The sequence below is a fragment of the Podarcis gaigeae genome (assembly GCF_964106915.1).
Source record: "Podarcis gaigeae genome assembly, chromosome: 3".
NCBI lineage: Eukaryota > Metazoa > Chordata > Lepidosauria > Squamata > Lacertidae > Podarcis > Podarcis gaigeae.
Genome location: NC_139680.1, coordinates 37,430,432 through 37,443,092, shown reverse-complemented (window position 1 = coordinate 37,443,092; position 12,661 = coordinate 37,430,432). Strand labels below are relative to the sequence as shown.

The 12,661-nt window shown below is 42.4% G+C and overlaps 1 protein-coding gene across 8 annotated transcripts in view; it reads left to right on the top strand.

Moving 5' to 3' along the window:
- ASRGL1 (asparaginase and isoaspartyl peptidase 1) overlaps window positions 1–12,224 on the top strand; it is a 69,106-nt gene extending 56,882 nt beyond the window's left edge. For 6 of the 8 annotated variants that reach the window (XM_083730645.1, XM_083730650.1, XM_083730652.1 and 3 more), the window contains 4 exons: window positions 1,518–1,672; window positions 2,867–2,985; window positions 5,479–5,589; window positions 10,304–12,224. In XM_083730645.1, coding sequence (XP_083586771.1) covers window positions 1,518–1,672; window positions 2,867–2,985; window positions 5,479–5,589; window positions 10,304–10,533 — 615 coding nt within the window. In that variant the 3' untranslated portion in view covers window positions 10,534–12,224. Of the gene's footprint in view, window positions 1–1,517; window positions 1,673–2,866; window positions 2,986–5,478; window positions 5,590–7,200; window positions 7,353–7,383; window positions 7,458–10,303 lie in introns of those variants that run through there. The other 2 variants (XM_083730647.1, XM_083730646.1) reach the window with 2 other exon arrangements.
- The last annotated feature ends 437 nt before the right edge of the window (window positions 12,225–12,661 follow it).

Below are 12,661 nucleotides of genomic sequence, written 5' to 3'. Positions count from 1 at the left end.
GTCACCATGTGGGAAACTATCATAACAGAGTAATGCATCCACATATGTAGCCGGCTCCATGGTACTGTTCTTTGTATGTAAATCTCCAACCTGCCTACTTTGTCAAGACGTTCACTAGTTGCAACAAAACCAGGAAGTAGGGTGCAACCTGTAGCAATTGATGCTATCTCCTTATGAAATTGCCATCAGCGGATCATGTGGAGCGCATGGGTACACATTAATATAACACCATGTGACAGAAGCCGAGCAAATGAAAGGCAGCATTTCTGCATGCCTAAAAAGTAGCTGTTTTATTTCATATCCAAGTGTGGCTTCTTGCATATGCCCTGAAATTGACCGTAGCTTGATACCAGGGGGCAGCTTCCTCTGACAATTAGCTGGGCCCCTCCACCTCCTTTTCTTCCTTCCTCACAATCACACAGAAACACACTTTGCCCCTTTTGTGCCTTCGTATCCCTCCCCCACTAGAACTGAAGAAGGAAGACAGAATCATTTTGCTACACAGTTCCAGCCCTATTGTTAGGCAGAATGAAGTGGCCACCTCAGGTAGCAAATGCTTAGGGGCAGAGAGGGGTTATTAGCGGCAGGAGGACAAAGCTTTTTGGGCTGCTCAGCCTACCTTGTGTAAACCTACTGCCGTCAAATGTGTTGTCTCCCTGCCAGTATTGAAGTAAAATTCAAGCGCCAATTCAGCTGGCCCTTGTATATGGAATGGTGGTGGTGACACCCTCTCCTTTGCCTCAGGCAGAAAAATGGCTTGGGTTGGCCCTGTTAATACAGTATCTTTCAGGGGTCAGATACTGGTCTCTTCTATATGCGAAGCCTTGCACAATTGCAAAGATATTTATTCCTCTAATGGGCAATGGATGTAGATTTCTTTATTAAAATGTACATCTCATTATGTCCTTAGCCTCTTGGCAGTGTACACTTTGAAAAACACAATATACATATTCTAAAAATATATCTGTATTGCTAAGATTACATAAGATTTATCCTTGATTTTGTTCTTTTACTTCATTCAAACCTTCTCTAGTCATGTGTGGTGGTGGGGGAGGTTATTTCATTTCATTTCATTTATTATATTTCTATGTCACTCTTCACTCGCATGAGTCACAAAGTGGCTTTCATACAATAAATAATATCACTGAACATCACAATTGCAACATAAATCATATAAAATAATTAACAAATCATCAGTAAAACAACCACCTTCTGTAAAATACTATAAAACAGAACAACTTAAAAAATATGGTAAACAGCTCAACCACAAGAAAAGTCATGTTATAAAATTCACAAAGCATTACAGCACTCATAATCCACAAAGCAACATTAACAACATTAACAAACAACCAAAGCAAACTAAACACTGTCAAATTCACACACATGCTCTCCCCATCCCCATGACTCATAGACTTTCACTCATTTTATCCATTTTATCCATGTCCACAGCAGCAACATGCTTGTCCAGCTATTTTGTTGAGTAGCTTCTTATTACCGGTATATCTTATCTCCTTCAGACAGACCACATGTTGTTGACGGACCAGGGCGCCTCTGCCTTTGCTAGAGGCATGGGAGTTCCTGAGGTTCCTGGAGAGAAACTGATCACAGAAAGGTCACTGGAGAGATGGAAGAAAAACCTTGAGGCTGATTCGAACCCTCAACAGTTTCAAAAGCAAGTATAAAATGTTGGGTGTTGGGTCCTGACCACTTGAGCAAACGAAATTAAAGCATGACGCGAAATGTGAAGCTACTCACATTTCTCCTCCAACATTTCTCCGATGAAAATAGGGACACCCCATTCCATAATGATAATTTTACTGCTTATACCTCATCCCAGTCACACTGGGCAGCTTCTAACATATATAAAAACATAATAAAACATGAAGCATTTTTTTTAAAAAAAAACAACCCTTTCCTATACAGGATTGCCTTCAGATAGCTTGGGTGTTAGATAACTGCACACCCTCCTACATTTTCCCAGTAAAAATAGAGACATCCTACCATACCCTCCAACATTTCTCCAATGAAAATAGGGACATCCTAAGGAAAAGTGGGACATTCCAGGATCAAATCAGAAACCAGGATGGCTTCCCTAAATGAGGGACATCCCTGGAAAATAGGGACACTTGGAGGGTCTGTACTCAAGATGGCAATATGCAATCTTCAGATTCCGAGGCAGGATACTTCTGAATACCAGCTGCTGGGGAGCAGTAGTGGGGATTGGACTCATTTCCTGCTCGTGAGTTTTCCAGAAACATCTGACTGAACTAGAAAAGGGTTTGGTCAAATCCAGCAGTGCTGCTTAAAGTTCTCATAATATATCCCCCTATGCTGGTCAAATCTCTGCAAAACATAATGGATCTTTTTGGATGTTTTACCCGTAGACATGCAGATTGTGAAATTTGGTCTTCCTCTGGATTTGCTGCGCCCAGCCCATATTCCCATAGGCCACAAACCTATTCGTACTTACCTGATAGTAAAAGCCTCATTGAACTCAACCTGCAGTCTTAATTTTTTGCTGGGAGCAGGGGAGGCAGCGCTGCATCTGAAGCCCTGATCTACTGATTAATTGGGGGTGGGGGATTCTTTCAATTGCACAGAAATGCTTTAGGTTATTCGGTCACATCAATTGTTCAATTGAATGGTCTTTTTATACTTGAAAAAGACTGGTTTTTCAACCGATTAAGTGCAAACTCAGAAGTGCATTAACTCCCAATACAGTTTTTTCCTTTTATGAATTCTTTGGACTGAAGATTTCCGTTGATTTTTTTTAATACTTGGGGAAATGCTACCTGTGAGACGCTATGTTCTTTTGGCAAATGCTCTCCAGTCTTCAGCTAATTGTTTGAAATGCTATTTTTGGCAGAGACCTTGGAACAGTTGGAGCCGTTGCTATCGACAGTGCAGGAAACGTTGCTTGTGCAACATCAACTGGGGGACTCACGAACAAACGCGTCGGCCGCGTTGGTGATACAGCGTGTATAGGTAGGGGAGTGTGATAAATGGAAGAAGAGCCAGCCAGCCCTTCCTTCCCTCTCTTTCTCATATAATATGTATGATATCAGTCAAATGCATGATAGCAAAGGCTGTGATCTAAAGAATCAGTATGACGGCTTGCTGTTCCTATGGCAGCAATTCCTGCTGCCAAAGAGGCAAGCCACTTTTAAAAAATGGAACAGTGAAAGTGGGAAGTGCTGGTGCAGAAACAGCAAGCAAAGTATTGGGCTTGCAGTGACACTCCACGTTTGCGTGCACATACAAACCCGAGTTTAGTGAACGGTATGTTTTCCTGAGATGATGACTTTGTAACTTTTACAACCTGCGCAATATACTTCTACAGTATATAAGATGGGTAGGGAGTGGAAAGAGCAGGATTTGGAGATTGCTGGGTTGAATACATTGTGTTTCTCTTGTAGAAACAGGCTTACAGTAGTTCTTGGGTGAGGAAGCAGCAAGGGGTGTTAAAAGGAGGTACCTTGGGTTACAGACGCTTCAGGTTACAGACTCCGCTAACCCAGAAAAAAGTACCTCGGGTTAAGAACTTTACTTCAGGATGAGAACAGAAATTGCATGGCGGCAGTGGGAGGCCCCATTAGCTAAAGTGGTACCTCAGGTTAAGAACAGTTTCAGGTTAAGAACGGACCTCTGGAATGAAATAAGTTCTTAACCTGAGGTACCACTGTATTTATAGACACATAAGGAAATTTGCATGGAGAACCTTCACTTCCTGCCTCCACTTGAAATTCCAGGAAGAAATCTATTTATCAATTCATAGACTTGGACGGGGTAAAAAACATTGCTTTTGTTTTAAATTCTACTGACATTCAGGCCACCAGCAATGATTACTTGTAGATTCAGAGCCAGTGTAAACTTAGCATGCAGCTTGAAGGATGGCTTATTAGCAAATATATCATCTGTTTACTATGCAGCTGATCTAAACTTTAGTTTTGCAATTTGCAGGCTGAAAGTCAATAATGTGTGTGTAAAATACTTCTCCCCAATACCACCAAATAACAGGTCTTTGCTTAACTTTAGTAAATCTTCATTCATTTTGTTTAGACTGTGTTTTGCTTAAACAAGAAGGCATACATGTTGAGTCTGGAGAAAGGACGATTTAAAAAGCAGATGATTGTCCAGAGTTCAGCACTCCTGAGATATTAGGAGCACCATGTTAACATTGTTCAGTCATTAGCATTCTCCTGTTATTCTCCTGCTATTGCAAGAGAGGAAACAACTCTCTAGATCAGTGTTTCCCAACCTTGGGCCTCCAGCTGTTTTTGGACTACAACTCCCATAATCCCTAGCTAGCAAGACCAGTGGTCAGGGATGATGGGAATTGTAGTTCAAAAACAGCTGGAGGCCCAAGGTTGGGAAACACTGCTCTAGATATCCATCTACAAGAAACATCTTAAGAGTTTATTCATATTTTTCTGCCTTGTCATCATCAGGTCTACCACTTGGCCAGGAAATCAGTGTGCCAGTTTCACCAATTCCAACGTGGTTATATCTGAAATGATATTTAGTTAAAAGAGAAAATGAGTTGTGCTTAGTTCAGGTTCCAATTGGCTGAAGTGATGCCTGTTGTGGCTTACTTTTATGAACTAACTCATCAGTGTAGCAAGTAACCTCACCAGTGCTGCTAGCCACAGGGTGGTACAGCACTGATGACGTGCACTTACCACACTATCCCCTCAGCCTTCATAGAAAGTTCATCTGAACACTAGTGGAACTATGGTGGTACCTTGACCATCTAGAAGAGATTTTTTGGTGGTCAAGTTACCCAGCAGTAATTTGACTTCAGGAGTAATTGGCACTTAATCCTTACCAATTAACATTGTATTATTGAAGTGCAAATGAACCCTTGCTCCAAATTATTGGTTAATTCCATTGATGTAGACCAGGGATGTCCAACAGGTCGATCACGATCTACTGGTAGATCCCCGTGAGGTTTTGGTAGATCGCAGTTGATTGCTCCATCCCTTTCCTTAGCGTTGGTAAAATATATTCCAGCCCCGCTCCCTCACCCTGGCCTCCATTGTTGCATGATTTGCAGAATGGAAGATGGAGTTTACTTAGTGAGGCTGTTTGTTTCCGCAGCAGTTTGTTGCTGAGTGGCTGTTCCCCTTTCTCCCTTGAGCTTAGGTTTGAATTCTCAATAATCGGAGCTTTCCTCCTCCCTAAAAAAAGTTCAACAACCTTGCCCTGAACCCCCCAAAAACGGGGCTTTCCTTTTTTAAAAAAGGGGTTGATCACTGCCAGTTTTTAATTCTGTGAGTAGATCGCAGTCTCTTGGGAGTTGGCCACCCCTGATGTATTGTAGACACAAAGTGTATGCCACTTGGGTTCTTCTGCTTCATATAAGATTGGTTGCTTTTGTAACGAGCTTATGTGCAATTGGATATATCCTTGTAGTTGATTTGAGATGTTGGGTACTGTAAATGCCAGTCCTTGACTTTTTACTTTTTGCTCTTTGATCAGGAAGTGGAGGTTATGCAGATAACAATGTTGGTGCCACTTCTACTACAGGCCACGGAGAGAGCATTATGAAAGTGGTTTTGGCAAGACTTATCTTGTATCACATGGAACAAGGTAACGACAAAGGTTGCAAAGAGCACAGAACTGCTACTGTATTCCTGACAGATGTTGGTGGGAGTAGGTTGTGGTCCATTAATTCAAAGTTGAGGATGCATACCGAGAAAGTTATCTGAATAGTAGTCAAATGTTGTGATCGGTGGAGGGTTGTGTCCAGATGATTTAAACAATGAACCTTCTGAGGGCTCAATTTGTGCTAGTCCTTATTCAGTGGCACTGGAGCAATATTGTGCTGGTGTGCAATGAATAACAAACAAAAATTATTTCGTAGTTGCCTGCAACAAAGTGTTGATTGCTTTGAAAAGCTCAAGTACAAAAAAACTATGGCATCTTAGTGGTTGCATACCAAAAACAATAGGCTTTTAACTGTTGAAGGGAGTAGGTTGTTGCTGATTAATCTTATAAAACCCTTTAAAGCACCACCAGTTTCTCTAACTTCTATATTAAAAAGGAAGACATGTGAATGAAAATACCGTATTTTTCGCTCTATAGGACGCACTTTTTCCCCTTCAAAAATGAAGGGGAAATGTGTGTGCGTCCTATGGAGCGAAGACGCCATAGCCCCGCGACCCTCTCCCGGCTGGAGAGGTGATGCGCAACTATGGCAGGAGCCTCTTTAGCCGTGCGCCACCTCTCCAGCCGGGAGAGCGCGCATGGGGCTAAAGAAGCCCCGCTTACCCTCTCCCGGCTGGAGAGGTGACACGCGGCTATGGCAGGAGCCCCTTTAGCCGCGCGCCACCTCTCCAGCTGGGAGAGCGCTTGCAGGGCTAAAGAAGCCATAGAAGCTTTCCGCTGCTCCCCAACCTCCTCTTTGGGGCTGGTGGTGGGCTCCCCCCCCCCGCCAGCCCCAAAGAGCAGGTCGAAAGGAACCTGAAGGCTGGAGAGCGAGAGGGGTCGGTGCGCACCGACCCCTCTCGCTCTCCAGGCTTCCAAGGTAGCCGCCTGAAGGCGACTAAACGCACCTTAAATGGCACCTTATTTTAGAGGGGGGAAACAAGAGGGGGGAAATTCTCCCCCTCTCTGCGCAGCACCTCCTGCCGCTTTGCTGAAGGGGCGCTGGGCAGAGAGGGGGAGAATTTTTTTTCTTGTTCTTCCCCTCTGAAACAAGGTGCGTCCTAATGTCCAGTGCGTCCTATGGTGCGAAAAGTATGGTAAGTAGGCTGGTCTATGTATTGATTTGTGTATATTAAGTAAAAGTGTGACTATGGTAAATAGCTGGCAACAAGGTGTTCATGTGGCTGTAATATAATCAGGCTATGGATGACTCTAGAGAGCTTTGCCTTCTATGTTATCCAAACTCTCGATTTATATTACAGCCGGTAAACATAATCAGCTGACCTACTTCTCCTGCATACACTTACAGTTGCCAACGTGACCAGACCACCTTCTTTATTCTAAGCTGTAGTTGCAGACTGCAGATTGGTAGGATCACCATTTAACTTCTGACACAAAACTTCAAAGAATTTTAGAGTCATATATGCAGAGGAAGTGTTAAATGGAAAAGGTGGAAATTCCATTAGCATTGTATAAAATAAGTTCCAGGGAGGTTATCTGCAAATCTCAGGTGTGTAAATGTCATGGCATAGGAATCTTTCACCTCTATTTCAGTATCCTTAACAAATGGCTTGTCACTCTGACTTAATCTACTGATAGAAAGAGTTACTGTATGAATCTGGTTTTTGGGTCAAATGCACCCCAAGAAAGATGTAAAATTACTCAGGGGGAGACATTAAGCCAACACCATTTTCAAGTAAGGAATCGTGTCTTTATTGAGATACTTCACTTTTCCAGCTGAACACTAGTTGCAAGAAATCATCAGGGCCAACAATATCCAATAATATAAAGGACAAGCGTCTACAAAAATGGTATGTGGGATCCAATTGCTTCACAGTTGTTTAAAAACATAAAACAATATATTGCTCAATTACAAGTTTAATGGGGGAATAATCATGAGTTGTGAATTACCGTATTTTTCGCCCTATAGGACGCACTTTTTCCCCTCCAAAAATGAAGGGGAAATGTGTGTGCGTCCTATGGGGCGAATACAGGCTTTCGCTAAAGCCTTGAGAGCAAGAGGGGTCAGTGCGCACCGACTCCTCTCGCTCTGCAGGCTTCAGGAAGCTCTGCGCAACCCTAGGGAGCCCGGCGCGAAGCCGTGCCGGGCTCCCGAGGGTTGCGCAGAGCTGCCTGCGCTCCTGGGCTCCGCACAGCTCCATGCAACCCCCCGGAGCCTGGCGTGAAGCCGCGCCGGGCTCCTGAAGGTTCTGCAAGCTCCCAGAGCGATGCTGAAGCTATGCGCAGCTTCGGCACTGCTCTGGAACCCGTTCTGGGGGCTGGGGTCGGGGGAAGGTCGGGCTTCCCCCACCCCAGCCCCGTGCCTGGGGGGGGGAATAATTCCCCCCTTTATTTCTCCCCCCCCAAAATCTAGGTGCGTCCTATGGGCCAGTGCGTCCTATAGGGCGAAAAATACGGTACTTGCAACAACAAATCATACAGAACTTGCAACCACAGCACTTGCTAACTAGGCAGCCTATACACAATCACCACATTTCACAACTGGATGAGCAGGCCAGACAAAATAGTTACATGAAGCTTATTTTTAGTGTGTTGACCACAGAGATGATTCCTGCCCTCTTTTCGGCAGAAAAGACAGCAGTGGTTGGCTCCACCAGTTCTTTCATAACACAGGCAAATTGGTTATGTCACTGAATTTGATCAACTCCAGGCTAGAACTGCAAGAAGGAGACTTTTTGGAGTGTTCACGCCATCGTGGGTTGTTTATCTTTTAAATATAGGCATCAAAGCAGGCAGTGTCTATTACATTTGAAAACCAAAAAGCTACCCTTGGCATTTGGAAATGTAGATGGAGGTCACACTTGTCCATACCACCTTTAGTCTTATTAAAATAAAGAACGCTCTATTTCTTGAAGGTACTGAAGAAAGGAGAATCTACAGTTAATTACATCCTTGCACTCTTACTTGATTCTGGAAATGTGCACAGTAGCTTTCAGCCCCTCTTAACCATGCTACATAATTCAGGCTGCACAGTACTACAAGTGAAGAGCAGGTGCTCCATTGAAGGGTAGAAACTGAATGATCCTTTTTGCAATAGTTGGAATGTCTAAGCATTATTATGGCAGCTGTTGCCTGGTTGAAAATAATCCTTCCTGTTAGTGTTTATAAAGGCTGGGCTTTGGTTTCTAAGCATGAGAATAGTTTCCATTCTGGGGTATCTGGGTTTCGTTTTTATGAAGAGGAAGGGCAAAATCTGAAAGCAGTTGTTATGCTTGTCTGAGTTACAATATGACACCTGATGCATTTGTAATACTTAAGACCGAGCAATATACAATGCACCGGTAGATCTGAGATTATAAATTGTGGATAACGACATGAATTTTATTTGGCTTGTTTGCTATGCACATGCACACAAGATGGGTTTTGTTTACAGGGCATCATGTCATCTTTAAAACTGATTAAATGTTACTGCTGTCTCTGATGACATGCTTACATTGTACACTTGAATTAAACAATGTCTGAAGGTCTCAGTTTGCAGACCTATCAAAAACATATATAGATATATATAAAACAACAGTGACAAAATAATCCCACAATGATACTTTGGTTTGTATTGGGATTCAATGGTATCATAAGTTCTGGTGATAAAGATTATCAATGTCCTTTGAATTTTTTTCTTACCAATTTACCAACAACTAAAACAAATCCGGCAGGAAGGTAAACAGTGTTTCCGTGCGCTGCTCTGGTTTGCCAGAAGCGGCTTAGTCAAGCTGGCCACATGACCCGGAACTTGTACGCCGGTTCCCTCGGCCAATAAAGCAAGATGAGCTCCGCAACCTCAGAGTCGTCGGTGACTGGACCTAAGGGTCAGGGGTCCCTTTACCTTTACCTTTAAAACAAATCCATATATAGGAGACACACATTTGAGGGCCGGACAAAGCACAGAATGGTTTCTGTGTTGTTGTGCCCCCATGATACAATTAGGCCCATCAGTTGTATCTATCACCTTTTATTTCCCTTTCTTTTTAGCAAAGGAAAGAAATAGAAAGTCATTTGTGGTATTCTGTCAATCATTAGAACAGCTGGCTAATGGAACTCAGTTGTAGAAAGGTTGTGGAATCTTCTTCATTTTAAGGTATTTAGTAAGAGCTGAAGGAATGATTCTCAGGAATAGCAAGGTATAGGGAACATAGCTAGAATTTGGACTAAGGGGCCATAAACCATCTGGCTTTGATTCAGTAAGTTGGTGTACTATTCGCAAAGAGAGTTTTGCAATGTCTTGTTGGAGAGGGGTCAGGAATTCTCTGATACTTCTTTATTGACTGTTGGGATCTAAAAGGTTTCTTAGATTTACACAAGGGGATTTGGTTTTCTCTGTAGAATCCCCCCCCCACACACACACAAAAAAAAAAACAACAACAACCCAGTTTTAACCTGTGTTTGCAACACTTGTTTCAAAAGAAGGTTGGTAGGCCACTGTTTGAGTAAAAAACAAACCTAATGACCTCTTATACTCATGGACTTTTGGGATCATGCCCACCATGTTTAAGAGATATTATATGGATGAATTGTAGCTGCTGCAAAAGCCTGTTATTGGCTAATCTGGAAAGATTCAAGGCCACCCTTTCAGCCTGAATTGGTTTTGCTCAAAATTATTTAATTTCTGACGTGTTTTTGAACTTTCCCCCCCCCCCAGGAAAATCACCAGGAGATGCTGCTGACTCTGCCCTAGATTGCATGAAAACTAGAGTTGGGGGATTGGGTGGTGTCATTGTGATCAGCAATTCAGGAGACTGGGCTGCACGATGCTCCACCCAGGAGATGTCCTGGGCTACAGTCAAGGATGACCAACTGCACTATGGCATTCATGCTGGGGAGTGGCACACACAACCTGCCGAAGAAGCTATTAGCTCCCTGGGATGCTAAGCAGAAGTGAAGGAAGTGGAAGTAACGCAGCACAATCAAGATTATAGACCTTTGTCGGAAACTGAATCTGTTGTCCCCTTTCTGAAAGGACCTTCTCACCAAATTTCAGTTCAGATATTCACAATGCTGGTCTTTTTGCAGCCAAGCTAAAATCTAGAAGGAGACATAGTGGGCTTAAGGATGGCTTATGTGAGCATATATAAGATATACAAAGGTTTGGTTTCTTAGTCACACAAGTGAATTGCAGAAAGTCACTATGCACATCTTCAGTGGGGTGTATTTGATGAGATATGCAGTCTTCACAATGGCCATTATATTGAAGGCAGCTTCTCCTATAATGTGATAATTCTTGGAAACCAGTGTCCATGATAGACCAAATGTAGTCTGGTGCCCCAGATCACACTTTCACTTTTATCTTATGTGCCCATATCACAGTCCTCTGAATCCCTCCATCATGCCTCCCTTGAACTGCTCACCTGGGCCTGCTCACACCTCGCCTGCCTCTGTCTCTGTCCTCTGGATCTCACCTGAGCCTGTGTGGTGTAGTGGTTAAGAGCAGTAGACTCATAATCTGGTGAACTGGGTTCGCGTCCCCGCTCCTCCACATGCAGCTGCTGGGTGACCTTAGGCTTGTCACACTTCTCTGAAGTCTCTCAGCCTTACTCACCTCACAGAGTGTTTGTTGTGGGGGAGGAAGGGAAAGGAGATTGTTAGCCGCTTTGAGACTCCTTAGGGTAGTGATAAAGCGAGATGTCAAATCCAAAGACTTTGTCGTCTTCTTCTCTCCTACTCCTACCCACCTTTCCTGGGCCAATTGCCTAGGTCATTATGCTGCCCATCTTCCAATTCCCTGGCCTAGACCTGCATCTCCATCCTCTGGATCCCTTCTACTCGCTTTGCCTTGGCTGTCCACACTGCTGCTAGTAGTGCCACCTGTCTGTGGTGAAGTAAACTGCAGCATGATAACAACCCTGTGGTTTTATATACTGGAGGGAAAATATTAGAATCTTGGAAGGGACCTTGAGGATCATCTAGTTCCACACTCTGTTCATTTCAGGAGCATTTGTTATGTAAACCTTGAGAAGAACTGGGATGATCACAACCATAGGTTACTCCCAAATGCTGTAACTGAAATATTAAGAAATTTGCTTACATTGTTTTCCTACTTACAATCAGTACAGAAAAGAAATTAGGGACATAATAATTCTCATGTTTAGGGAAACATGCAAAAGAATTCAAAGTTTTGTTTTGAGATAGCAGACTTTCATTTGATTGTATGACACGTCAAAGGCCAAGTCAAATAATATGATAGGTGTCTTTCTTAAAGTAGTATATTAATTGTAAGAATAAGCTGCTGTGCATAAAGTTGCACTAGTGTTTATATGGTAATATGTTTTTTGAGGTACTTATAGTACCGAAATAGAAATTTACAGAGTGAAATGTATTTTCTCATGATAATACTTACAAGGAAGATGCTTCATTTTTAGATAAGATATTTGTAATTTTATCCCTTGCTTTTCCTTTTATTCTTTTCATGCTAATGTAATTCAATAATTTAAGTCTTATTTAGATATTGCCTTGATCCCATACCATGTTTTCCATCTGGGAAATAATCAGTGCTGTGTTGATGCACAACATGTTCTTATGAAAATAAATGCCAATAAAATCTAGTACAGTGTATTTTAAAAGTATGCATGCTTTATGGCTCAAGTGTATTGTTTAGCTAATCAAATTTCCATTAAATGACACACACACATGCATTTTCTTTCAGAACATCAAGATTGAAGTTTATTGTTGATAAGCCTTTCACGGAAGCAAAAACAATACTGTGATTTTAAAATATTGAATATTTACAGCACATGACTGGAGTACTCCTTTTATCTGTGAAGTGTCAACAGCCATTTCTTTAAGTAGCAGATTCCCCCTTCCCACTCTATTAAAATGTTCATTTTTAAAATTAAGGCAATTATTTTAATTGTAGAATCTGTGGTGTAGCAGTTCATACTTTTAACAAGATATCCTCATAATGGGAGAACATACCTTTCCTTGCCTTTGGATTTGTTCAACTTTGAGAGGCACCATTTTAACATAATATGAGTTGGAGGGCTGCTTCTAAATTGCACTAGAA